A 27,655-nucleotide genomic window follows, 5' to 3' on the forward strand; every position below is an offset into this window, starting at 1 on the left:
TCCTTCCATGTAATTCTTCAGGAGGCCTGGCTGGTTCAGAGACATGTCCTAGTTGATGCAGAGTCTCTCCTAGCTGCTTTGCCAGCTAACCCTTTGAGTCGTGTCTTTGCTGCCAGGATGGCAGTTGTTACCGTTTGCCAGCTGATCAGTGGCTTATATATTGATAATCCCAGTCCAGTTTGTAGGGGACAGAAAGGACGAAGACTCTCCATCTTCTTTGGGCATCTTCTTTGGGCATCTTCTTTGGCTCTTTGGGCAGAAATGACAAAGACCCTTGATCCTCTCCTCATCTGGAGAGATGGTCCATCTCCGGAGATATTGAAAATCACCAGTGGGACTGGTCCAGGGAAACTGGCCTTATCAGTGAATGAAACACCCTTACTTGAGCATCATTTGAGCCATGCATTTATCTCCCTTTGTTGCTCCTGAAACACATTTTTTAAAGCTGTACATTTATTTAAATATTAAAACAGAGACCCAATTACCGTTTGGTAATTGACTTTGGTCATACCATTCCAATGAGTCCTTGCCTCTATGTCTAATGGGTAGACATTGGTCCATCTACCCCCACGTTTGGGCTTCCCTGCAGACTTAGACGGTGAAGAATCTGCCTGCAATGCGGGAGACCTAGGTTTGATCCCTGGGTTGGGAAGATCCCCTGGAGGAGGGCACGGCAACCCACTCCAGTATTCTTGCCTGGAGAATCCTCCTGGACAGCGGAGCCTGACGGTCTACAGTCCATGGGGTCTCAAAGAGTCGGCCACGACTGAGCAGCAAAGCACAGCCACCCCTACGTTCAGTCTAGAGCATGTCCATGCGTCAGATCGCGACAGCCACAGAATCGCGGCTTCTGCTTGAACAGGTGTGTCTACACAAGGAAGCTGACAGCAGTCTAAAAATACAGCTGCTGTCATCTTGTACTCACAGAGTGGTTGATTATTTCGCCTAAAACTACAGAACAACAACAAAAAATAGTCTTATATTAGTTCTGCAACCAGATATTTTGGAGATGATATGGCACTTGAGTTATGTATTATTTGCAAGTAAAAGAGAGATATGTACTGCACTGAGTTTCCTTAACCCTTCTCAACAAACTTCCCTAATGACTGAAATCCTCAAAATATGGAGCTTTTTACTATTATATTGTTTCTGTTTTCCAACTACTGATCTATATGATCACCTTCATATACGTATAGCCTGTATGATGGGCTTCCCTTGTGGCTCAGCTGGTAAAGAATCTGCCTGCCCTGTGGGAGCCCTGGGTTCAATCCCTGGGTTGGAAAGATCCCCTGGGGAAGGGAACGGCTACCCACTCCAGTGTTCTGGCCTGAAGAATTCCATGGACTGCATAGTACATGCGGTTGCAAAGAGTCAGACACAACTTTCACTTTCACTACTGATCTATAAGATATATGAGTATAGTTCCAAAGTACTTCAACTTCAAAATAGTTGAGTTTATTTTTGTTTGTGACAAAATTAATATCATAAGCTGATGTCACATTAAATATTCTACAAATACAGCTGCCCCCAGGCATGAGTCCCTGATACGAGTTTCTCCAGAAAGAGTTTTTTTCTGATGAGCCATACATGAAGCATTCAATGGCACCAGAGTTTCATTAAAGGAATTCTCTTGTTCCCTTCCTTCCCATGGAAATGTCATTAACTGTATTAAGTTAACTCTCTGAATGTTAGGTTCTTAACCAACAAACAGCACTTCTCCACAAGGGCATACTTCGCCAAGCATCCTTGAATCAGAACAACCGTGATGAACATGTACGCATAGAATCGGAGCCACACAGTGGGTGGTGATCATATTTAAGAGGAACCCGTTTACATTTATTGACTTACTCCCTCCATCATGGTTGTTGCATTTCTTCCACCACCACCTTCAGCCTTTCAGGTAAATGAGAAGTTCAATTATATGTAAAGCGACCGTTAAATCAGCAGGGCCCTTGTGGGGGTCTGGGCCTCCCCTTCTCCCTCCAATCGCAAGTGAGCTCAATCCATTACTGTTCCCAGGATCGTACATCCATCAGGTCAAGTGTGCAGGGCAGGGTGCATCTTATAGCTTTTACTGCATATGAGATGTTGCAGGCCTGTTCTCAGGAACTGCCAGGCAGCCTGGGAATCACAGTCACGGTTAATAGCAGCGAATTGCCAGCTCTTGATGGGTGGGTAGTCACTCCTTTCAGTGGTTGCCCCCTGGGGGGAGAAGGTAGAAAAACAGAGGGAGGGAATTAGAGTGACTTTGCACAGTTGAGCAAGTTCATGCCGCTGGATCAGTGGCAAGCATTGGCAGGGCTCCGCTCTGGGGAGGCTCAGAACAACCTCACAGTCTCATTTTTACCAATTGGTGCTGCTGTGTTGCCAGTGGTGCCCAGGGATGGGGGAAGGGGGAGGAGGAGCTGGGAAGAGCATGAAGGCAGAAGTCTCAGCTAAATTAAACAAAAAGTCCTGTTGGCGCTGGTGAACCCACCCCAGTTAGCCCCTGTGCTATTAATTGTACCAAACTGGTATTTGAAGTTCGCCGGGTGATTAAAGAGTTGGCTCACAAACTCTCTGCATAACCTTAATTTTTTCAAGGTTCTTTGAGTGGAGAATGGTTTATAATAATGATTTTGACTAATACGATTTTTGACATGCAACTTTAATGCTTAACCTTAGTACAACTCCAGAGCATTTCATGTGTACTCAGCTGTAAAGAGTGATGATTTAAAGGGATAATATAAGAAAAAGGTCGTTCTAGAATGAACCTCTAACAAATTGCATAAAAGGAGCTTATTATTCCTTGAGTATGGGGATATGCCGTGCTTCTGATCATTTCTTTGCTTGGTTCAAAAAAAAATTTTTTTGTTGAGAATGAATGGGAAAAGAAACAGGAAAAAAATGAAATGGAAATCTGCAAGCAGGGAACATTCTTTTGATGGTTATGATTTTGTTGCCACTAAAAAGGCTCTACAATAATGTGGTTATTCATCTCCTCTTTTGTTTTGGGTGAAGAATTCGCTCTAACAAGAAAATGCTGTTATTGGTTGGTGGATTGCCTCCTGGGCCGGACCGGCTCCCCAGCAATCTGGTTCAGTACTACGATGATGAAAAGAAGACCTGGAAAATCCTCACAAGTGAGTGCCTTTCTTTCTTTATTTACCCACCTATTTATTTCAACATAGAGCTATCTCCATGAATTCGAAAACATGGTTAATCAAATTAGACATTTTATTGATTTGTTACCCTTTGGAAGTCTGTGAATGTATTACGAGAGGTCTAGAGTGAAAGATTAAATTGACATTGCAGAGGTGGCCACTTGGGTAGTGGGAAGACGCTTAAACGAAAAACTGGCCTAAAATCACTGCACCAAGTTGGTGTGTCTGCTTGTGTTTCTTTCAAGAGAAATTCTTCAGTTATGTTTTTGCTCTTTGAAAAGGGAAAGCTTGCTGAACAGCAGTCAGCTAGTAAATTTCCTCAGGTCCAAATGGTTACTGAGTTCATTGTCTCTGTAATTAACATTCGGTTTGCTTTAGAGGTGTCTTTGCTCGTTAACCTTTAGGCTGTGGTCTCCAGTCTTTAGAAAACCACCCCCTTCCCATGCTCCACTGCTCCCATGTCCACTGTTCAAATGGACAGAGATACCCCAGTCCTAGCCCGACTGCATTAAATTGTGCTTGCAGACTTCCACCCAAGATTTTTCTCCTCCCTTCCTTAAAGGGTGATTGTGTTTTACAGCAAACCTCTTGCCTTGGGCACTGAGATTTGGAACTTATTGTTACATCGGTTATGATTCCCAATCTGACTCGGTCATGGAATCAAAAATCATCGTTTCTTGAGTGCAGCAGGCTGTGTGCACCAGTCCCCTCGTGGGCACAGTGGCTGCACTGGTCAATAAAACTAAATTTTAACTGTCAAAATTGCCCAGAGCTGTATAGATAAAATAATAAATGAGCAATTTTGATCCATAAATCAAAGCCATACATTTAAAACCCGCCAAAGTGAAAGTTAGATTTCCTTGTTGCATGTGTCTTTTGAAGCAGTTATATGTTTTAGCAGATTTTTTAAAAAGTCATTTCCCCTTCTCTTACAGAAAGCCCTTTAAAATAATAGAAAGAGGACAACAGTTTGCTCACAAATGCAAGAGATGAGTAGAGGCATATGAGGTGGTGCTTGGAATAATACATTTCGCAGCTGGCTTACTCCAGCAAACCTGCAGACCTGTAGTAGCATTGTCCAGAAACTGCAGTGGGAAGGCTCCCTGGACACCTACACACTCTGGCTGTAGTAACGAAGTAGTGGAGGGTAGCTGCCAGATTAGGAAGGAAAAAACAAAAGTAAGTTAGAGATACCCTCAAATGATATTCATTCTCTTTTTGACAAAATACTGTTCATAGTAGTTGAAACATCTGAATGAGTGACCCTGATGCTGGGAAAGATTGAGGGCAGGAGAAGGGGGTGACCGGGGATGGTTGAATGGCATTATCAACTCAATGGACATGAGTTTGAGCAGACTTGGGAGATAGTGAAGGACAGGGAAGCCTGGCGTGCTGCAGTTCATGGGGTCGCAAAGAATTGGACATGACTTGAACAACCACAATGAGTGCCCAAGCTGTGTTTTTCAAGATGCATCAGAAACTCAAGCTAAAGTAAAACCAAAGGATCAATTTTCTGATACTTGATCAATAGAGGAGGTCAACACAGAATGAGATGTGGATACCCAGAGGAGGTGAGAGGGAAGAGGAAGGACAAGAGATTCTTGATGAAAGAGGACAGAAACAGAGGCCAGGGGACAGAGAGATATTAGACCCAAACAATAAATGATATTCACTCACAAATACATCTCTTTTCCCAGGTACATCAGGCAGGGTCCAATTATATAGTGGTTTGAAGGCCTCATTAAAGGCAAAAAGATTAATTAAAACATTATGAACAACTCATGAAAAGTCTTATGTTCCTTTCAAGCCTTGTTCAGAAAGAGAGTGCTCATCCAATTTATTGTTCAACCTAAGAAGCTTAGAGTCTGAAATGGGGATCTGTTAATTCTTCTGGGACAACAGGTAGGACCAGAACATAGGGTCACCCTACTTCAGTTCCTCTTATTGCCTGATTAACTCTTTACTTAGTGAAGTGCAGTAAGAAAGCATGAACTTGAGTTGGTCAGACCTAGGTTTGAACCCATGTCTGTGACCTTGAGCAAGTCATGTAAATGTCTTGAATCATGGCTTATCATTCTGTCAACATCCTTTCAGTATTTTTAAAATAAAATTGTGTTGATAAACCATCAAGCACACAGCAGGAACTCAAAAAATTGCAAATGTTATTGCTATTGTTATAACAGTACCACCAATATTGGCACAAGGACTGTATGTACCTTTGTATTTTCGAGGTATCAGTCAACTCAAGCTCTCCAAGCAGAGGGGAGACAAATTACACTGTAACAGATGCAGTACTAAATCCACCATTCTGGAGTAGGGAGACCATTTTCTCTAGTTTTCATGCATTGAATGTAGATGTCTTCAGACTAAGAAGTAAAGACAAATGGGTTCTGTTGACTTCATCAGATTTGAAATTGGAAGGAAATAAAGACATTAATGTATAGAAAAGCTCTGATAGAAACATGTTCAAAACTCTTGGATCTTTTTTCCTATACTTAGGAAGGCTCATAACTCTAAAATAAATGTCTACTCTACTGATACTCTCCATTTCACTGGGCTTGCACTTTAAGAAATCAAGTTTATTACCTTCTGGGCTGTGACTACATGGTCCCATGTGAAAGCATATTTTTCAGGTTTATGGAAGAAATATAGACAGTCTATTTGGATAATTTCTGCTGCTGGTTTGTATTTTTTAATTAAGGCATCTTATTTGGCTAAATTGAATAAATACGTCAGTTAACTGATCAATTTCCACACTGTTGGGCCATCTAACCCCATGGGACTGTAGCCCTCCAGGCTCTCATTTCATGGACTTCTCCAGGTAAGAATACTAGAGTGGGTTGCCATTTCCTCCTCCACGGGATCTTCCTGATCCAGGGATTGAACCTGCATTTCCTGCATTGCAGGCAGATTCTTTACTGCTGAGCCACCAGGGAAGTCCCCAATAATAAGTGAAAAAGTGTTTCTTAGTGGATAAGAAGGTATCCAAATCTAATGAAATATTAGGGATTGCAGAACTGCTCATGGTCATTTATTTTGACCCCAAAGAACTGCTAAGACAGTTGACAGGGAGTTGAAGATGCCAATTAATGCTTGCAGACAGTTCCTGGTGTGGAGTCTGCTTATGTATTGAATGACTGTCTTCATAAGAACTAACAAATTAACCAGCGGAAACCTAAAATCTGAGATTACCTAGAGCCTGTGAATCGTAGAATCCTTTGCCCACTTGACTTGAGCATTTTTAGCCTGTCTCACAAGCATGCTTTCTTTTAGAAGGATGTCATCCCCAGGTGGGTGCACAGATGCCTACTTATGGGAGTCATACCCCTTACACATGTATAATAAGAAGAAAAAGAAGAATTAAGAGGAAAGTCAGTCACAACTTTCTTTACCTCTTATTCTGTTATGTTATTTATGTTTTAGAAACACTATCTGAAGGGGTCCACAAATAACAATAAATTGTATATGGTGGAGGTCAGTAGAAGTGAAAAGGTGGTTCTACCTAACATAAAGAAAACAAAATTCAACAGTCTAGCTAACCAGTGGCTTGGTCTACCCAAACAGCAAAGGGAACACTTACTCTCTCTGAAAAGATTGTTTTGGTAACATGCTAACACAGCCTTCATTTTTATCTTTCTAAAAAAAAATTGTTTTGGTAACATGCTAACACAGCCTTCATTTTTATCTTTCTCTTTGGGAAAAAAATCACTTATATAACATTATAAAATTAACATTACGAATTGTAACAGAGCTCCCCAGCCTCTATCAGCAACATTCTAAGAAATACCCTGTAAAAAATGAAGGTTAAGTCCTTTTGTAAGTGTGAAATGTTAAGTATTAACAAGAAAATTGGCATTGTTGTTTCTCTTGACTGTTAATAATGAAAGGGAAGTTGAAATGCACTTTTGTTCATTTTTATTTTACAGTACTGCTTTTCTTGCATTTCTCACTCCTGCACGCAGTCTCCCGTTTCATTCTTAACTTATTAGGAAGCGGTACAGGAGACATGAATACTAAAATGGCCAATGCAAAAAGCATGCCTCTTGCACTTTGCAGGCCTTAAATCCTTCCTGTAAAGATCAAGGAAAATGGTCCCTGCGGCTGCTGTGAACTGCTGTAAGGTATGACTGACATATCAAAGTTTTCACGAAGTCCTCGTGTGGAAGCAGCTTGCCTTCCATCTCACGAGATGGTACTGAGGGGCTGTCAATTCTTTGGGTTCCCCACTGACCATTGTCTTTACTGGTGGGTAAAGTGTTTCCCTGAAATTGACCTTGTTTTGCTGACATTCTAGATAAGAGATTCTACTTATTTGGGGCTTCTTATTGTTTTTCTTGAGCAATTCCAGGAAAAGGGATTTCAAAATATAGATTTCCCTCTCCACGTGCCAATAATGATTTCCCTTCCGTAAGGTTAGAAGGAAAATTAGAAAAGCTGAGTTAGAAAGGTGTGTTCCTCCTTTTGGCCACTTTCAGATGCCTCTGTTAGCAGGCGGAGAACCGCCTTTGTTCCTCTTCCTCTCAATTTACAACTCTGCCCTCTACTTGGAAGTGCAAGGATTTGGGAATTTGTATTTTTTCAGTCATAGAAAATAAAGGGAACCATTGTACAAGGTTTCTTGGGCTTCCTGTATGGTTTGTGGAGGACCTTGAACTTGATCCTACCATGCAGGAATAGTTTGGGGGCTGGGTTTCATCAATTTCTTTTAGGAGAGTCGCAGAGATGAGAGGCTGGTGGATGCTTGATTTTTTTTTTTAAAAACATATTTTCCATAAATGTTGAAGAAAGAATACTGAGAAAACACATCTTGCATCAGACATTGAACTTCAATTCCAAAAGATAAATGTAGATTTGATATTTAGCCAATATTTGAGCAGCGGGGAATGGTTTAATTGCTGGTTATTCAGGGAATAATAAACCTGCACATTGACAGTTTAATTGGACTCCTTTCTTGGGCTTCTGTTTCTTGATTTCAGTTCATTTCTGTTCTTTGAGGATATATTGGAGAGGTGGAGATGGCAAGTTAGTGGAAAACAATCACTTCTTATGATGATTTGCTTTGAAAGAAATAAAAAGTAAAATTAATTGAGGGTTCTATACCTTTATGTTTCCTTTATTCGTGTTATCTTTATTACCCATAACCAAAACCCACAACTTGTTTAGCTTAATTTCTAGACAGGTAGGTAGAGTCTGTGGATAGTGTGTTTTGCATTGCAAGAGAACCTCAGAAAAGAACTAGGTACTTCCAGAACTACTCTAAATGCCTGGGAAGCATTTAAACTTAACTACAGACCTTATTCCTTTATGAAGCAAGCAATTATTGAATACCCACTCTGTGCTAGGTGGTAAGGTAGAAGGTGATCAAATCTCCTCTCAAGAACCCAAGGAGGCAATGAAAGCAAGATTGTGCTGAGGAATAAACAGGAGAAGCTGGGCTTACATGGGAGCCCAGAAAGTACCCTTCATCTAAACATGGGAGGTTAGGAAGGCTTCCGTAAAAGTGACCTTCTGTAAAACTGAGAAAAATGCATAGGAATTATTGATGCAAAGAGGTGGATGATCAGGACTTCCCTGGTGGTCCAGTGGCTAAGACTCAGAGCTCCCAATGCAGAGGGCTCAGGTTCAATCCCAGGTCAGGGAACTAGACCCCATATGTGGCAACTAAAAAGATCCTGCATGCTATGACTAAAGACCCCCCAGTACTGCACTAAGACCGAATAAATAAATGAATAAACAAATATTTTTAACAAGAGATGAATGATAAAGTATTTTAATAAGAGGGCCTCATACTGGGAATGCCAAACAGCAAGAGAGAGTTGGTACCTTCTAGAAACTGAAATGAATTTGTGTATCTATAGGAGAGCCTGAGGTCGAGGAATTATGTGGTGGGACTGGAGAGTTAACCAAGAACCATATTATACAGAACCATTTCAAAGAATTGCTAAGATAGGCTCAAGAATAAGAACCGAGAGGAGAGATACGCCTCTCATTTTTGTTTTTGTTGTTAGTGAAAACACAGTGATCGAAACACAGTAATTTAAAGTGCTACTTTAAAAAAGTAGCATGGCAGTTGTTCTCTATTAGCTTGGAATTTTGAATTTCAGTTCATTGAATAACGGTTTCTAGGACTTTGGACAAAGAAAAAGGAGAAAGGGTTCTGTTTGGACTTTTAAAATATGTTAGCATCTAATTTTATCTTCAATGAGCTCAATTCTAATTTGGGATCCATGGCTGCACATTGCTATATATCTTGAATTATTTGCTACTGTGTATTCATGCACCAGTGCATTAGTGGATTTTTCATAGATTTTTTTAAAAAAATATGTGTTGTGGTCACTCCAAATACTGTATTTCAAGTAAGTTGGGTGCCTAGAAAAACCAGTTGGCTTTATTTCTGGTTTATATATACCTCCCTTGAATATAGCAATTGCTTTTTCTCCAGAGGACAGAATGGGTACCAATAATTCCGATGATGCCATCTTTACACACCAGCTGCGGTATTTGCTACTGAATCTGGCGTGAAGGAGGTATGAGTGATACAGGCTGCTCAGATTTGCTCTGTGTCAATCCCAGGCAAATTGCAGACAAAGTCTAGCAAACCACTGAATGTGAGCCCTGAAAAATTAAATGATCTTCTCACTCAACCCTCTCATTTTGCACATTAATTTCATTCATTCAGCAAATATAGTTGATACCTTCTGTGTAGCAGGCATTGCTCTAGATGCAGAAAAAACAGGGCTGAGTCAAAGCAAATAGCATCATGTCTTCACCAAACCTAGAGTTTACTGGAGGAATTAGCATTAATAAATAATCCCATTTGGGTGCTGGAGATCGACAGGTACACACTGCTATATTTAAAATGGATAACCAACATGGACCTACTGTGTAGCACAGGGAACTCTGCTCAGTGTTATGTGGCAGCCTGGATGGGAGGGGGGTTTGGAGGAGAATGGATACATGTATATGTATGGCTGAGCCATTTTGCTATTCACCTGAAACTGTCACAACATTGTCAGCCGGCTATACTCCAATATAAAACAAAAAGTAAACTAGATAAATAATCTCAGATAGCAGTATATAATAACCAAATGTGATGGTGCTCCAAAGGAAGGGTATAAAATATATAAGATCATGGAATGGAGAGATCAGATCTAGTGTAGGAGTCATGAATGATATCACCAAAGAAGGTGACACGTGAGCTGAGAACAGAAGAAATTTCATGCTGAATCAAACGTGTGTCTTCTTCAAATGGCCAATAGACATATGAAAAGATGTTCAAAAACCACTAATTATCAGAGAAATGCAAATCAAAACTACATCACACTGGTCAGAAAGTGAAGTGAAGTCGCTCAGTCATGTCCGACTCTTCGCGACTCCATGGACTGCAGCCTACCAGACTCCTCCATCCATGGGATTTTCCAGGCAAGAGTACTGGAGTGGGGTGCCATTTCCTTCTCCGACACTGGTCAGAATGGCCATGATTAAAATGTCTACAAAGAATAAACACTGGGGAGAACATGAAGAAAAGAGAAATTTCCTACACTGTTGGTGAGAATTTGGTAGTCAGCTGCCCAGGTAAAGATGTGAGAGACAATTCCCCCAGGTTAGTTAAGAAAATCCCAGAGACAGAGGAGTCTGGCAGGGTACAGTCCATGGAGTCACAAAAAGTCAGACACAAGTTAGCCACTAAAACACTTAAGACCTTGAAGAAAGAAGGTGCTTGGCTAAACTCAAAGAGTGAGGGAAAGAAACACATGTCATGGGGCTAAAGAGATTAGCAGAAACCAGATCCTGTAGGCACTTTCTACAGCATGTTCACGACGTTGGCTTTCACTTTAAATGACTGACGGAGCACAGGTGTTGCACCCAGAGTCACACGATGATTTAGTGGTAGGATGAGGAACAGAATACTGGTCTGGGTTTTCATCAGACGGGGCTGCCTCAGGCCCACACCGATCTATCTCACCAACAGGTGCTATTAGTCAAGACTCCAAGCAGACGAATGGGATTTAATCTGTGCTGACCCATCGTACCCATGACAGTCTAAATGGATCCGAGGCCCTGGGATTAGTTCCATGTTCAGAGAGTAGAACTGTTGCAGGTTAATTGAATGAATCCCATACTCCTAGAGGTCGAGAATATAATCTTGGTTTGTGGATTAATCTGCAAATTAGGAGGTGCAAGTGACGAAATTAACATGTAAGGTTACTGACAAGCCATAATTCTATGAAGATTTCTTGACAGCTTAAATCTGTCTTGGTAGCAGTATCAAAAATGAAACCACACACACACACACACACACACACACACACACAAGCGCACACATGCAGAGCCACATCTTTCAGGACAGACAGATCTAAATTGAAATGCACCCCCTGCTTCCTCTCTGATCCTTGTCACCCACAATGTAGAAATAATTATACTCACTCCTTAGATTTATTGTGAGAGTTAAATAAAAATAATATAATAAGCTCTGGGCTCAGTATCTGGAATATAGTTGTCCCCAGATACATTTTTATTCTATTTGACTCCACTTTGCATTGTTTTACAACTAGACAGAAGTGAATCTTCTGCTCTTATTATCCAAGATTTGAGAAAGAAGACATGATTTTTTTTCTTTTTGTAACAGTTATACATTTTCTTTTATTTTTTAATCTAATTACATATCTTTCTTAATTTTTTTGAAATATAGTTGATTTACAATGTTAATTTCTGCTGTATAGCAAAATACCTTTGTTATATTGTATATATAATATACATGTAGATCATTTTCCATTATGGTTTATTATGGGATATTGAATATAGTTCCCTGGGCTATACACTAGGGCTTTGTTTTTCGGCCATCCTATTTATAATAGTTTGCATCTGCTAACTGCAAACTCATAATCCCCCCCCACCCCGCCCCCAACCCACCACTCTCCTCCTCCTTAGCAACCACAAGTCAGTTCTCTACTTTCTCTACTTTTGTTGAGTCTGATTTCTGTTTGGTAGATCTGTTAATTTGTGTCATATTTTAGACTCCACATATAAATGATATCATATGGTATTTGCTTTCTCTTTCTGACTTACTTCGCTTAGTATAATTTCTAGGTCCATCCATATTGCTACAAATGACATTATTTCATTCCTTTTCATGGCTAAGTAATATTCCCTTGTATATATACCACATCTTTATTCATTCATCTGTTGGACATTTAGGTTGATTCCATGTCTTGGGTATTGTAAATAGTACTGCTATGAACATAGAGGTGCACATGTCTTTTTTAATTATAGTTTTTCTGGATATATGTTCAGAGTGGGATTGCTGAATCATATGGAAACTCTACTTTTAGTTTTTAGGAGCCTCCATGCTGTTTTCCAAAGTGGCTGCAGCTACCAAATTCTCACCCGCAGTGTAGGAAATTTCTCTTTTCTTCATGTTCTCCCCAGCATTTATTCTTTGTAGACGTTTTAATCATGGCCATTCAGAGCAGTGTGATGTAGTTTTGATTTGCATTTCTCTGATAATTAGTGGTTTTTGAACATCTTTTCATATATCTATTGGCCATTTGAAGAAGACACACTTTTGATTCACAATGAAATTTCTATTTCTAGCCTGAAGATCTGTGTGTCAATCAGGACAGGCTAGATTATGCTGTGGTAACAAACAACCCTAAAATCTTAAAGCAGCAAAAAAGTTATTTCTCACTCATGCTACATGCCAGCACATGTTGGCAGAGGGCGTCATTCAGGGATCCAGGCTTACAGGGCTCCATCTTAACATGTAACAACCATCAGTGAAGCAGGGCCAAGAATGAGCTGCAAGCATCTTGCACTGGCAATTAAAAATGACATTTGTCATTTCAGCTCAGTCACAGGGTTTATTTGAGACACCTCTTGATCTTCCCTGGTGGCTCAGATGGTAAAGAATCCACCTGCAAAGCAGGAGACCTGGGTTCGATCCCTGGGTCAGAAAGATTCCCTGGAGAAGGGAATGGAAACCCATGCCAGTATTCTTGTCTGGAGAATCCCATGAACCGAGGAGCCTGGCGGCTTATAGTCCATGGAGTCACAAAGAGTCGGACCCGACTGAGCGACTAACACTTTCACACTTTCACTTGATCTGGAAACCAAATAAAGAGACAAATTTTCTGGCTCCCTCGCACATAATGCACAGTGATGGATTAGGCACAAGTTGAGCACAACAAACTCTTTAATTTAGAAAGAGCATAGCACTTTAGCAAGCCCACCAAATAGGCATTTGGAAAGTTGACTATCCAAATGTATGTTCTTGATGAGAGTCCTCCCTAATTCTGCTCACCGTCCTTTGCTCTCTGTGGCCATGGCTCCACCTTATGGGAGGTTCTTCCTTATCTGAAGTCAACCTGAGGGTTCTGCACTTCCTAAGAGTGGAAGAGTTTTCTAAGTATATTTCATGTCTAAGATATGTAGCAGATGATGATTATTTTAAGTCACTAATGGTCACAGCCTCTTGTAGTCCAAACTGGTGAGTCTTTGGGTAATTCATCCTCTAAATAAACTTGGCTGTCTTCTTCTTATATTTCCATCTGCTCCGTGGCCAATGACCATATGCACTTTTCTGATATACTTCTTATATTGCTTTTTCCTTTTTTTCCTTATCCCCATTTCTCTCTCTCATCTCTCTCTTTCTTTTCTCTTCCTAATACTCTATATGTTTGGATATCTACCTGGCTTTACTGGGGAAGTTCCCTTTTTACTCTTTTCCCTGAGTTAGAAGAGTCTACTGGATGTCTTACCCTTCATTGAAACTTTCTTCTAAGATACTCTAAAGTAGTAAAATTATAGTGAAAGCCACACTTTTTTTTTTTTTTTTTTTTCAGTTTGGAGCAGAGGAAGGTTTATTGCAAGGCCAAGCAAAGAAAATGGGTGGTTTGGGCTCAGAAACCCTAAACTCTAAAGCCATACTTTTAATTTTTTTTGTCAGTAACTGGGCTTTTTAAAAATTTTTATTGTAGTATAGTTGGGGTACAGTAAAGCATGTCAGTTATACATATACCTATATCTACTCTTTTTTAGATTCTTTTCCCATGGAGGCCATTACAGAGTTCCCTGTAGGTTCTTTTTAGTTAGCTATTTTATCTATAGTACTGTGTATATGTTAATCTCTCAGTTTTTACCTCCTCCCCTTACCACAAATTTGTTTTCTATATCTGTAACTCTATTTATATTTTGTAGATAAGTTCATTTGTACCTTTTTTTTAGATTCCACATATAAATGATATCATATGATATTTGTTTTTTTCTGTCTGCTTACGTGTCTCAGTATGGCAATCTCTAGATCCATCCAGTTGCTGCAAATGGCATTATTTTGTTCTCTTTTTTTTCATGGCTGAGTGGTACTCTGTTGTATATATGTACCACATCTTCCTTATCCATTCCTCTACTGATAGACAGAAGCTGAGTTTGAATTTATGTCTTTTGCTCAAAATTCTTTCCAATTTCACCTTTTCCCAGATGGGTCTGGAAAGCATTGCTTCTTCTAACGTTGCACACGCCTGTTTTTCGAGACTATTTCTTTCAATCCTACTTATAAATATGCAGACTTTTTTTGTGAGATCATCTCTTCTTTGTAGATCTAGCCAAGTGCAACCAACAGCAACCAATACACACTATCAACATTTTTGATATCTCTCATATCTGTTTTCTAACCTCTTCTCTTGGAGGTGGATCTTTATTAAGTAACACATGAGCCACCCAAGTGAAAGCAAACAACAATTTTTTTGATATGTTATATTTTATTAAAATTTTTAAAATTAATTTATTTTAACCGGAGGATAATTGCTGTACAATATTGTGGTGGTTTGTGCCGTGCATCGACATGAATCAGCCACAGGTGCGCTTGTGCCCCTGCATCCTGAACCCCACCCATCTCTCTCCCCACCCCATCCCTCTGGGTTGTCCCAGAGCACTGGCTTTGAGTGCCCACAAAGTGGTTTTCCATATCATAACATGCATTTCCATCTTTCCACCTTCCAGGGTCAGTTTCCTTGTCATCAGCTCCTGCGTCCTCTTAGTACCAATGCCTGTATCTTTTAGAGGCTAGGCTAGGTTAGACAGTAACAACGATCCCTAAATCCTAGTGGCTTCTATAAGTAAAGATTTATTTCTTTCCATATCACATGTCTGTGATAAGTTACCAAGGTCTCTGTTCCATTTCTTCTCATTCTGGTACTCATGTTGACGGAAATTCTACTACTATTTGGCTTATTATGGTTGCCAAGGCAAGGGAGAGAAAAATTTCATACTGACTCCTTAAGCTTTTTAAGTCACACTGACTCTTTAAGAGTTAACACATTTTATTGGCAAAAACAAATCACCTGGCCATGCCTTACTTCAAAGTAGGTGGAGAAGCGAAATTCTCCCAAGCTCTCAAATAAAGAATAACCAAAAACTTGTTTAATAGCCTGAATGGTTACAACAGTGCATCCTTATGTTCAACAAATATTTGGTTCCGTCTTCTTCAATCAAAGTATTCTCATTTCTCTTATGAGCAGTTATCTGTCAGAAGTCACAGCTGCTCCATGCATCTTTCTATCTCTTCCTGCATCAGTGTGACTTTTATTGTTGGGACAGATCTTTATTCATAGAAGATTACAAACCTGTATATTAAAGGAAAAAATTTAAAGTATACTCCAAATATTAGTATAAGGCATTTGAAAGGGAATTTTTCTAATTTTGACTTCCCACAAACAGTTTAAGTATGTCTGAGTTTATGTAATTTTTACTATTTTTTCTGTTTATTATATGCCACCTAGTATACATCTATATAGTTTATACAAAACAGATATAAATATAAATCATAGAGATACACATAATTCCCATAGGACAGAATGGTTTTTATCATCAATAGAGATGATAAAAAGGAATTGAAATGACTTTTAAACTTACAGCAAAACAATGAAAAGAAAGCTGGGGGGAGTGTTATTATATGCAAGTAACTCTGTCAGAATAAACAAGTAACTAAGGAAAGGGCAAATAAGCACACTCACAACATAACCCTGGTGGCATCAAGGAGCTAAATCTATATTTTGTGAATATCTGGTCAGTTAGAATTTTTGGCTTTGTGTGGCGTACAGAAAACGACTCCATTACAGGGGAATGATCACTCTGTGACCATGCTTTAATACTTATTAGTGAGATTGCTTTTGATGAAGCAAACAGTTGTGCTTCACAGACGATATCTTAAAGGCCTGACCATATTAGCTGGCATTAAAGATGGCTTTGTAAAACAGGAATATTGAGCAGATACTTTCTGATCTCTGTGTCTGGATGTCAAGGCAAACTACTACTCCTTTCAGTGTGTACTAACTATTAATCCTACTGACAGGCCGTATTTTGGTCATTAAGTCTTAATTTCTTTAAAGAAAAGATTTTAAGATTGAATTCCAGTTATTTAGCTAGAACAATAATCATTGTGAGTTTCAAAGACAAAAATCTTGCCACATTTTTATGTTGAGAACTGCAAAGCACTTTCAGAAAATCCTACTGCTAAGGCAATGATGTATCACTTTCACTTTCATTATATGTTTTTAATCAGAGCGTGACTTCACACTAGACAAAGCGATGCTTTATGCATGGTCTCACTTGTTTTTGCTAAAATCTTTTGACATGATTAATTTTACTTTAATGCTTTTGTCTTGTTGTAATGGTAAGGATGATGGGTATAAACCAGGCAAAAATACATGCTTTTCTATTATAACACCTCTGAGCATTAAAAATATCTTAGATGAAAGGGAAAAAAAAATCACAGGAGACTGGTTGGACTGGAATTAAATTTCTTGCTACTTGAACACGGAATACATGAGATTTAAAAAAAATGATTCAGTCATTGTTTTTAGTTTTATTTTTGGTATTTTTATAGCAATTTATTCATCTGTATGATTAGATCAGAAGAGGAGGAGAGAGATTGTGTAGCTCACGTATTTCTTGATCTCATTTGTCCCTTTGTAGCATTTACCTCCTTCACAGTGTCGAGGGACCAAAAAATTAACCAATTCTGTGTGAGGTGTATCTCAACCAGATGCAGGTAAAGTAAGCCATACTCTTCTATAGTGATGTTTGGCATTGGATATAGGCTAGTTTTGTATGGTACTAATTTTCAGTCTACAAAAATTGAATAAAATATCCTTTGTCCACATTACAGAAAATCAGGGATGTAGGTGACTTTAAGAAGAAAACAATACACCATTCAACAAGAGAGAGATCCTGTGAGCAGTTGTCCGGGTATCAGTTCTACAATCTTCACTTCTCCTTTTGTCCTTCATAAATGATGGGGTTGCCTACCTCTATTACAAGAGTATGACACTTTCTTTTTTCTACACAACCTGTCTGCTTGTTGTATTTGCCTCCTAAATAAATCCTATTATAGTGCCCATGTCATCCAGTGCTGGGTAATGCAAGTTTATGCAGTGATGGAAATGTTCAGTAACTGCACAATCCAATATGGCAGCCAGGAGCCCTGTGTGGCTATGGAGCATGTTAACCGTGGCTGATACAACTGAGAAACTGAATTTCTCATTTTATTTCATTTTGATGAATTTAAATTTAGATAGCCCTTTGTGACGAATGGCTTCTGTATCAACAGCACAACTCTAGATAAAGTTGTATGATGTGGTCACCGTCACTTAGGAGAGCTGTCTGCCACCCCAGCTCTACCGGCCCAAAGCTGTTCCCCTCTAAGCAAGGTTAAAGAGAGGTGACTCCATGAAATAACTCAATTCAAAGGACACCCAGTGAGCCACCTGTGGGTTCTCTTCTAGGTGCCGTGACTTCACCTCATTCTCTCCTACGAGTCCCTACTTTTTCATAGAGGTTACCTGCTGCATTCATTTCCTGGGGCCGCCGTAACAAAGAACCCAAAACTGGATGGCTTAAAATAATAAACACTTATTCTCTCACAGGTCTGGAGATGAGAAGTCCAAAATCTAAGTGTCAAGACATGCTAGGGGGAAATGCTTCCTTGCATTTTCTCAGTTTCTGGTGGCTCCTGGCAGTCCTTGGTATTCTTTGGTTCGCAGCTTCATCACTTCTGTCTGTGCTCGGTCTTTCCCTGGACTTCTCCCCCATGCCACTCCTCCACATCTGTGTCTAAATCTTCCTCTCCTTTCTCTTATAAAGACATCTGTCACTGGCTTTAGGGTTCACCCTAATCTGGTATGACCTCATCTTAACTTGATTACATCTGCCAAAACTGTATTTCCAAATAAGGTTAGAATTTAAGCATATCTTTTGGGGAGACACAGTTCAGCTCACTGTGGTTGACAAGTGATACATATCAGGAGAGCACATACGAAAACAAAGGACTGTTAAACACTTGCTGTGTGCAAGGCACACATTCTAGGCACTTCACTTGCATTATTTGTTTGAGTCTCACAACAGCACTTTATGGTTTTAGGCGCTGTGATTATTTCTACTTCAGAAGAAGAAATGGAGGTACAGAGACATTAAGCCATTTGCTCAAGGTCATGCAGATGGTAAATGGCAGAGCCAAAATGTGTACCCAAATAAAGCTCCAGAGCCTGTACACTTTTCTCTTCCTTATTACAGTAGTAATGACCGAGTGCAAACTGGAAAAAGAGTTAAAGGTGAAGCAAGACTAGACTTCTGCATTTTATACAGAATAAAATGGGATATTCTCTGCCCAAGCAGAATATATTAATATCCTAAATACATATGTTTGTTTCTTGAGATTTCCACTGCCCCCTTTGTTGTTAATTGAAGATTGAAGAAAGAATATGATACATATTGGGTTATTTTTAGGTGAAAATTACTTTAGAAAGAGGTGATTTATACTTCCTGGGGTCTTGCAATTCCTTCACTTGCAAAAATTATAAGGCCTGTGTGTCAAAATACAGTTTCCTAAAGAGGGGAAGGCTGTGCATTTTGCTCTGTCAGCGTGGTCGTCTGATTTATCTTGTACTAATGACGCTAAGGTATTCCTCAGCCTGGCTGCATTGGTAAATCTCAGATCTTTGTTTCCTGTTCATTCATAAATTTGCTTGAAGTTTTTCATTACCGAAATCATTAACTTTACCAAATATCAGTAGCTGTTCTTGTCTGTGCATAAAATTTCCTAGGATTAAATTACTTCTTCCATGTTACAGCTTGCATTTAAAAAACAAAATGATAAGGCATCATTTTTTGTCTTTATTATTGTCAAAAACCCAAATCATTTTCCCCACCTGCATGATAACCAAAAGATACATGTGCAGATGAATTAAGGAGACTTGTAATGGTTATTTGCTTTCAATCTTATTAGTCAATTTGCAAGGTTTGATATCCTATATTGTGTTTGTTACAAATACATGTAAATAGACTTCTTGATCTAATTCAGAAAGTAATCAACAATAGTTCTCATAATTTATATGTATCTTTAACATCCAGTTCACTTGCTAATCTCAGCATTGGGCATTCATCTTCCATGCCTTGTTCCAGCTGGTTTCAGCTCTGAACTGAAAAGCTTGAGTGAACGTGGGTACAAGATGAAGCCAGAAAAAAAAAAGATGAAGCCAGAAGTGTGGCAGTATCCAGCACTTTCACTGGCGGGAATAACCTTTCTTAACCTCTGGAAAATTTTAAAATTTTCCACATTCTGTTTTATTATTTTATCTTTTAACTGAAACTTTTTATTTTGCCTTTTTTTCCATGGAGTTAACCATATTACCTTTTCTGAGATCGACATCCTTTTGAACATGAAACATTTGTTAATGATTTCTGTTCCCTAGGAGAAATGTTTTTGTCGGTTTTTTAAATTTTTATTAAAATATGTGAGGAACTGACTTATTGGAAAAGACCCGGATGCTGGGAAAGATTGAGGGCAGGAGGAGAAGGTGTCTATAGAGGATGAGATGGTTGGATAGCATCACCAACTCAATGGACATGAGTTTGAGCAAACTCCAGGAGATAGTAAAGGACAGGGAAGCCTGACGCGCTACAGTCCATGGGGTCTCTGAGTCAGACACGACTTAGTGACTAACATAGTTGATTTATAATGCTGTGTTGGTTTCAAGAGGACAGCAAAGTGATTCAGTTATATATATATATATATATATATTCTTTTTTAGATTATTTTCCACTATAGGTTATTATAAGGTATTGAGTATAGTACCCTGTGCTATGCAGTATTTCCTTGTTGTAATCTATTTTATATATAGTAGTCTGTATATTCTAATCTGAAACTCCTGATTTATCCCTTCCCCTTGCCCCCTTTGGTAGTCATAAGTTTATTTGCTATGTCTGTGAGTCTATTTCTGTTTTGTAAATAAGTTCGCTTGGATCATTTGTTTAGATTCCACATATAAGCAACATCAGATAGTATTTGTCTTTGACTGGCTTACTTCATTTAGAATGATACTCTCCAGGTCCATCCATATTGCTGCAAATGAAATTATTTCCTTCTTTTTTATGGCTAAGCAATATTCCATTGTGTATATATACTACCTCCTCTTTATCCATTCATCTATCAGTGAACTTTTGGGGTTCTTCCATGTCTTGGCTACTGTAAACGGTGCTGCTATGAACACTGGGGGTACATGTATCTTTTTGAATTAGAGTTTTCTCTGGATACATGCCCAGGAGTGGGATTGCTGGATTATAGAGTAACTATACGTTTAGTTTTTTAAAGAACCTCCATACTGTTCTCCATTGTGGCTGCACCAATTTATATTCCCACCAACAGTGGAGGGTGGTCCTTTTTCTCCACATCCTCTCCAGCGTTTATTATATGTTGATGGATTCTTTTTTGTTTTTTTTTTTTTTTAAAAGGAACAGAAACATGAAATACATATCTCTTTTTTTAAGAACAACTTTGTTCCTTTTACCAAATAAAGTTCAGTTATTTACAGAAATGATAGCCAATGCCTGATTCTATCATGGTCTGAGAAAAGTCAAGGATGAGAGAGAGTTCAATTCCCTAATTGTGGCTGGAAGCGCGAACACTCATAACATTACTGGAAAATAACAGGATATTTATTCTGCTGAAAGTAGGTTAGTAGCATCACCTCATGCACGTTGCTTCCTTAAGCAGAACTGGTGGGGGCAGGGAGGGCACAAAGCGGACCTTCCAAGGTCTTCCGAGCTGCTTGTTCGCAGTGCATAATATGTCACTTGACAGAGTGCAAATGCGTGAATATAAACATATTTCCACAGAATAAATAATTTCTATGCCAACTTTTCCCTTTGAGAAGAATATGTTAGTAGTAGCTGTCTGTCCAGGAGTCAGCAAAATTTTTCCATCAAAAGCCAGATAGTAAATATTCAGGGCCTGTAGCCATAAGATCTCCATCACAGGTATATTCAGCTACCAATGTAGCATGAATGCAGCCATAGACAGTAAGTAAATGAATAACTGCAACTGTGTTCCAATAAAATTTTATTTCTAAAAATAAGTGGAGAGGGACTTCCTGGTCATCCAGTGGTTAAGCCTCCCACGCTGTCAATGCAGGGGTCCTGGGTTCAATCCCTGATCAGGAAACTAGGTACCACATGCTACATCAAAGACCCAAGATCCTGCATGCCGCACTAAGACCAGCAGAGCCAAACAAATAATTTTTTCACTTGGTTTCCAATGAGGTTAGGTTTACAGGAAAAAAAATTAAAAGGTGGAGGGGTGGATATGACCTGCAAATCATAATTTTCTAGCTCTTGCACTCTGATCTAAGGACATTTCTATTTTATTCACAAACCACACCACTTTGTAATAAAGCAATACTTATCTTGGTAAGCATAACTAACATTTATTGTCCTAAGACATTTATACATGTATTAGCTCATTTAATCCTCTCAACAATCAATCCAATGATGCAAGTTCTACTATGAACTCCTGTTTTATAGAGGAGGAACCATGGAATAAACAGGTAAAATAACTTGTCCAACAGCATGAATAAAAAACAAAGCCAAAGTTCAAACTCCAGAGATCGCACTCTTAAGTCGCAAGCCATACACTCCCAAAGGGAATATTTGTGACCTTCATTTTTAATGTCAAGACAGACTGTGTTCTGAAAATAAATGAAACACTTTCTCAGGCAGCAACATGGAGGCAGATGTTATATTTGCCTTCTTAATTACCTCCACTTCCCCGCCTCGTTCACAGGTACACCCCACAGACACTGGGCAAATCCTGAATCAGGGGATTAACTCTCATTTTCCAGGGCCGCAGACAAGTACCAAAAGCGGCTAAACACTGGCTCATTACTGGAGTGGGTAGCCATTCCCTTCTCCAGGAGGTCATATACTGCTTGTGCCAAGACATCAGCCTTTCAAAGACATGTCCAGCCCTTAAATACGTGTAGTTAGGTTTCTCTGCTTATCTCAGTTCTATCTTTGAACTTGCAAATACCTATTATGTAAACCAGCCTCTTTGCAGACTATTCATCCAAAAGAAGTAAGAGCTAAAAAGACAAGGAGGGGCTTTGAGTTTAGCAACACCAAAATGGTAATGACAGTTTTAATTGAGCATTTTATTATGTATCCAGCACTGTGTTAAGCACACTGTGTGTGTAAGTCACTCAGTCATGTCCAGCTCTTTGCAGTCCCATGGACTGTGGCCCGACAGGCTACTCTAGCCATGGAATTCTCCAGGCAAGAATACTGGAGTGGTTAGCCATTCCCTTCTCCAGCGGTATCTTCCCGACCCAGGGATTGAACCCAAGTCTCCTTTTTGTGGGCAGATTCTTAACTGTCTGAGCCACCAGTTAAGCACATTACATATCTATTATTTGGTGTTCACAAGGTCCATTTTAAGGCAGATAGAATTAGCCTGTTGAATATGTGTGTGTGTGTGTGTGTACATATATATATATATATATATATATATATGTAAACCTAGAGCTTAGAAAGACTAAATAACTTGTTCAAAGTTACAGTTAATAAATATATGAGATAATATTCCAAGACATGAAATTTTGACTTCAGAAGCTGGATTCTGTGCCTTGTCTCATCCTGTCTCTACTGAGGGACTCTTTCTCCATCTCGTGGCTGAAGCTAACATAGATGAAGGAATTCTCTGTGAGAGACACTGTGCTCCATGCTCTCACGATGATCTCATTCAATACTTGCAGTAGCAATGTGAGGCTGAGATCCTTATCATCCAATTTTATTGATGATACAACCAAGTTGAGGAGTATTCAGTTTAGCTCAGTTCAGTCACTCAGTTGTGTCCGACTCTTTGTGACCCCACAAACCACAGCACGCCAGGCCTCCCCGTCTGTCACCAACTCCCAGAGTCCACCCAAACTCATGTCCATTGAGTCGGTGATGCCATCCAACCATCTCATCCTCTCATCCCCTTCTCCTCCTGCCCTCAATCTTTCCCAGCATCTGGGTCTTTTCAAATGAGCCAGCCCTTCACATCAGGTGGCCAGAGTACTGGAGTTTCATCTTCAACATCAGTCCTTCCAATCAACACCCAGGACTGATCTCCCTTAGGATGAACTGGTTGGATCTCCTTGCAGTCCAAGGGACTCTCAAGAGTCTTTTCCAACACCACAATTCAAAACATCAATTCTTCTGTGCTCAGCTTTCTTTATAGTCCAACTGTCACATCCGCACATGATCACTGGAAAAACCATAGCCTTGACTAGATGGACCTTTGTTGACAAAGTAATATCTCTGCTTTTGAATATGCTATCTAGGTTGGTCATAACTTTCCTTCCAAGGAGTAAGCGTCTTCTAATTTCATGGCTGCAATCACCATCTGCAGTGATTTTGGAGCCCAAAAGAATAGAGTCAGCCACTGTTTCCACTGTTTCCCCATTTATTTGTCATGAAGTGATGGGACTGGATGCCATGATCTTAGTTTTCTGAATGTTGAGCTTTAAGCCAACCTTTTCACTGTCCTCTTTCACTTTAATCAAGAGGCTCCTTAGTGCTTCTTCACTCTCTGCCATAAGGGTGATATCATCTGCATATCTGAGGTTATTGATATTTCTCCCGGCAATCTCGATTCCAGCTTGTGCTTCTTCCAGCCCAGCGTTTCTCATGATGTGCACTCATCTCACACGCTAGTAAAGTAATGCTCAAAATTCTCTAAGACAGGCTTCAGCAATACGTGAACCATGAACTTTCAAATGTTCAAGCTGGTTTTAGAAAAGGCAGAAGAACCAGAGATCAAACTGCCAACATCTGCTGTATCATTGAAAAAGCAAGAGAGTTCCAAAAAAACATCTCTTTCTGCTTTATTGACTATGCCAAAGCCTTTGACTGTGTGGATCACAATAAACTGTGGAAAATTCTGAAAGAGATGGAAATACCAGACCACCTGACCTGCCTCTTGAGAAATCTGTATGCAGGTCAGGAAGCAACAGTTAGAACTGGACATGGAACAACAGACTGGTTCCAAACAGGAAAAGGAGTACGTCAAGGCTATATATTGTCACCCTGCTTATTTAACTTATATGCGAGGAGTATGTCCAAGGTTATTCATGATGGGATCAAATTAGGGACCAGTTAGCTTCAGAACCTGCCTCTTAAACTGGACAGTGCTTTTATCTTGTCACTGTGATTTTAAGGATAAAAATAGACAGGTATTGTGGACTTTCTAGTGTAATGGAACTTTATGTGTTTCTTTATTGAATAAATTTTTTTATTGGATAAATTTTATCCTCAGAAACATTCTGAGTTATATCCCTATCTAGTCCTCACAATTGGAAAGCATTTTCACATCGGTCAGTCATTGGATTCCCCACAATAACCCTGTGTGATAAACAGGACAGACATTATTATCACTGGTTGATATATGAGAAAACTAAAGTTCAGAGTGGTTAAGTTACTTGTCAAGGTCATGCAATAATTGATGAATCTGTGACTCAGACCCGTGGCTTCTGACCTAATTTAGTTTAGTGCTCTTTCTATTAAGCCATGTTCCATGAAACCTTATTAGGAGTTCTCTGACCTGTAACTGACATTATTCGAACTCTTTTTAACATGGTATTTTTTTTTTCAGCTGGATTATTTAGAAAAGTACATGTCAGAAGCTTTTCATTCACTCAAGCCATTTTGAATGGAAAATAATGAATTCCTTGTTTGCAAACAATGCAGAGGTGAGAACTCACAGGTGCCATATTAAAGCTAAGGCATATTTGGTGAGTACCAGGAAACAGAAGATGTTTAATTATGAGAGCTACTTAGAGACATGTAGGCAAGGGCTAAAAGCATCTCAAGGAGTAGTGTACCCCCTTTCCTTGTTTGCCAGTGCTAAGACAGTGGGACACCAACACCAGCCTTAGGGCCGAAAGGCAAAGGGAGGGAGAACTTTCCAGAACCAGAGACAGAGGGCGATGTTGAAACAACCTCAGTAGAAGCTTCGTTCCAACAAGGAAGGTAGCCCACACTGACCCAGAAGAAGGAAGCTAGGGGAAGAAATACCCTGACCTTTCTCTTCTTCCTCCCTCAGTCTTCTGAAACCAAATCCAGTCAGAAGCCAGAGGAAAGGGAGCCCCGAGATGTGGTCAGGGGCATCAGCACTCGAAAGAACCAAGAGGGTCCCCAGACGTGGAGAGTGGATCTGCAGGGCAGTCAAGAGATGCCCAGCATTCATGAAGCCCCCTTTAAGTAGACACCAAGCTCTTCAACTGACAGTGTGAAAATACAGATACATTTTTTCAGTTCTTTGTAACTGTAATACCTAGTTTGGCTTACCAGAGTTCCTTACAACCTGAGCTATATTATATTTTCTTCTGAGTCAAACTGGCCCACTATCAAGTAAACAAACTGAAGTGGAGGCTGGTAACAAGGAGACAGTGACAAGATGCCCCCTGAACCTGCCCACCAGGTACAGGCCAAGCCTGAAGCCAGTGTTATCCTAAGTCCATCCCCCATAGTAAGAATGACCGTGAGGATTTGTTTACCTTTTTGAAGATGGATGTCTTGTCTTCCCTGTGATTCTCTTTGCCATGTTGAAGACAATCTCCATGGTACAGTCTTGTGCTTTGCACACATTATGTGACAAAGTGAAAATTCATGGTTTGGTTCACCATTGGCAGAAAGCACAAGTGTGTTTGAGATGAGAACTGAGACCACTGTCTTCAATGGTGTAGATCCTTGTCGGGCTCTGTGCGTGTCTACCCATTTACTGTACTGCTCCTCTCCCTTTTTCCAAGTTCCTTTTAGTTACATTTCTCTCTCTTTTTCGTCTTTGTTGTCCATGTTGCATTAGACTTGAGGCTCATTGCTGATAAAGAAAAGGTGCTACGTATCTGTGGGATGACATTGGTTTGAGCTGGGGCCTCTGATGGGCACTAAATGATAAAAGAAAATGCCTTCCCAGGAGGGCCCTGTGTGAGTCACACTATCTGGTTTTCAAGGTCAGATGGGTGTTTGCAGATTTAAAATGGGTGAATCAGGCGAGTGGGTTCACTGTTTTTGAGATCTGAAGGCAGAAAGAGACTTCTGGAGAAGGTGTCCCCAAACTTGTCTCCACTGGGGCATTAGGTGTTTTAACATTATCTTCACACAGCGATGTGCAGGTTGGCAACTGAGGAAGACCAGTCATGCGAAAAAGTGGAGTTTGATTAATAATTCACTTAAAACAAATGTCCCAGGGTAGGAGAAGAGGAGCCCTTATTGCAGTGAATTATTGTTCAGTCGCTAAGGCATGTCTGACTCTTTGTGACCCCATGGACTGCAGCATGCCAGGCTTCCTTGTCCTTCACCATCTCCCAGAATTTCCTCTAACTCATATCCACTAAGTCAGTGATTCCATCCAACCATCTCATCCTCTGTCATTCCCTTCTCCTCCTGTCTTCAATCTTTCCCAGCATCAGGGTCTTTTCCAATGAGTTTGCTCTTCTCATCAGGTGGGCAAGAGCCGACTCATTGAAAAGCAGGTAAAATTGTAAATTTTGTGAACATCAAGCCCTAACCGATGCTCAGGGAATGTAGATGTCAATAATGCATCACTTATAATGAGTATTATTAACCCCAATATAAATCTAGTTTGAAAGCCATTTTCCCCCTCTCTTTTATCCCTTAAATGCATGGCTTGCTTCTGATCTCTTACCTGTGCAGGTTCATATGATCTGTGGTAACAGGGCATCAGGGTTGGCAGACACCTGGGGCATCCCTTTGCCTCTTGAAAACTTCCCAAGGGGTGTGTTACTCTGCACACTTACAGTTGATCTTTGAACAATGTGGGTTCAAACTGCATGGAAACACTTATACTCAGATATTTTTCAGTAGTAAATACTAATATTACAGTACTACACCTTGGTGTTTGGTTGAACTCCTGGGTGTGGAGTAATCTTGGCACAAAGGGCCAACTGTAAATTACTCTTGGATTAACACTCCGCATTGCTCAGGGGCCAGCTATACTAAGAAATGCCCAGGTTTCCTCCTGGCAGGATTTTTTTTTAATTTTTTTAATTTAATTTAAAAATTAATTTCATTTTAATATAATTTTAATCCAATTAAAAATTGCTTTACAGTGGTATGCGAGTTTCTGCTGTGCAACAAAGTGAATCAGCTTTGTGTGTACATGTATCCCCTCCCTCTTTGAC

At 39.8% G+C, this 27,655-nt stretch overlaps 1 protein-coding gene and 1 long non-coding RNA gene across 2 annotated transcripts in view; one reads left to right on the top strand and one right to left on the bottom strand.

Moving 5' to 3' along the window:
• KLHL14 (kelch like family member 14) overlaps positions 1-27,655 on the top strand; it is a 108,656-nt gene that overhangs the window by 29,740 nt on the left and 51,261 nt on the right. Inside the window, exon 2 of the mRNA XM_055559418.1 lies at positions 3,001-3,122. Within this exon, the coding sequence (XP_055415393.1) occupies positions 3,001-3,122 (122 nt within the window). The remainder of the gene's footprint in view (positions 1-3,000; positions 3,123-27,655) is intronic.
• Positions 1,770-27,281, bottom strand: LOC129636142 (uncharacterized). Its single transcript, XR_008706684.1, has 3 exons — positions 27,160-27,281; positions 26,009-26,634; positions 1,770-2,202 (listed from the first exon to the last, which is right to left on the bottom strand). It is a non-coding gene; the product is annotated as an uncharacterized LOC129636142 (long non-coding RNA).

This window comes from Bubalus kerabau, chromosome 21 (genome assembly GCF_029407905.1).
Source record: "Bubalus kerabau isolate K-KA32 ecotype Philippines breed swamp buffalo chromosome 21, PCC_UOA_SB_1v2, whole genome shotgun sequence".
NCBI classification, from domain to species: Eukaryota; Metazoa; Chordata; class Mammalia; order Artiodactyla; family Bovidae; genus Bubalus; species Bubalus kerabau.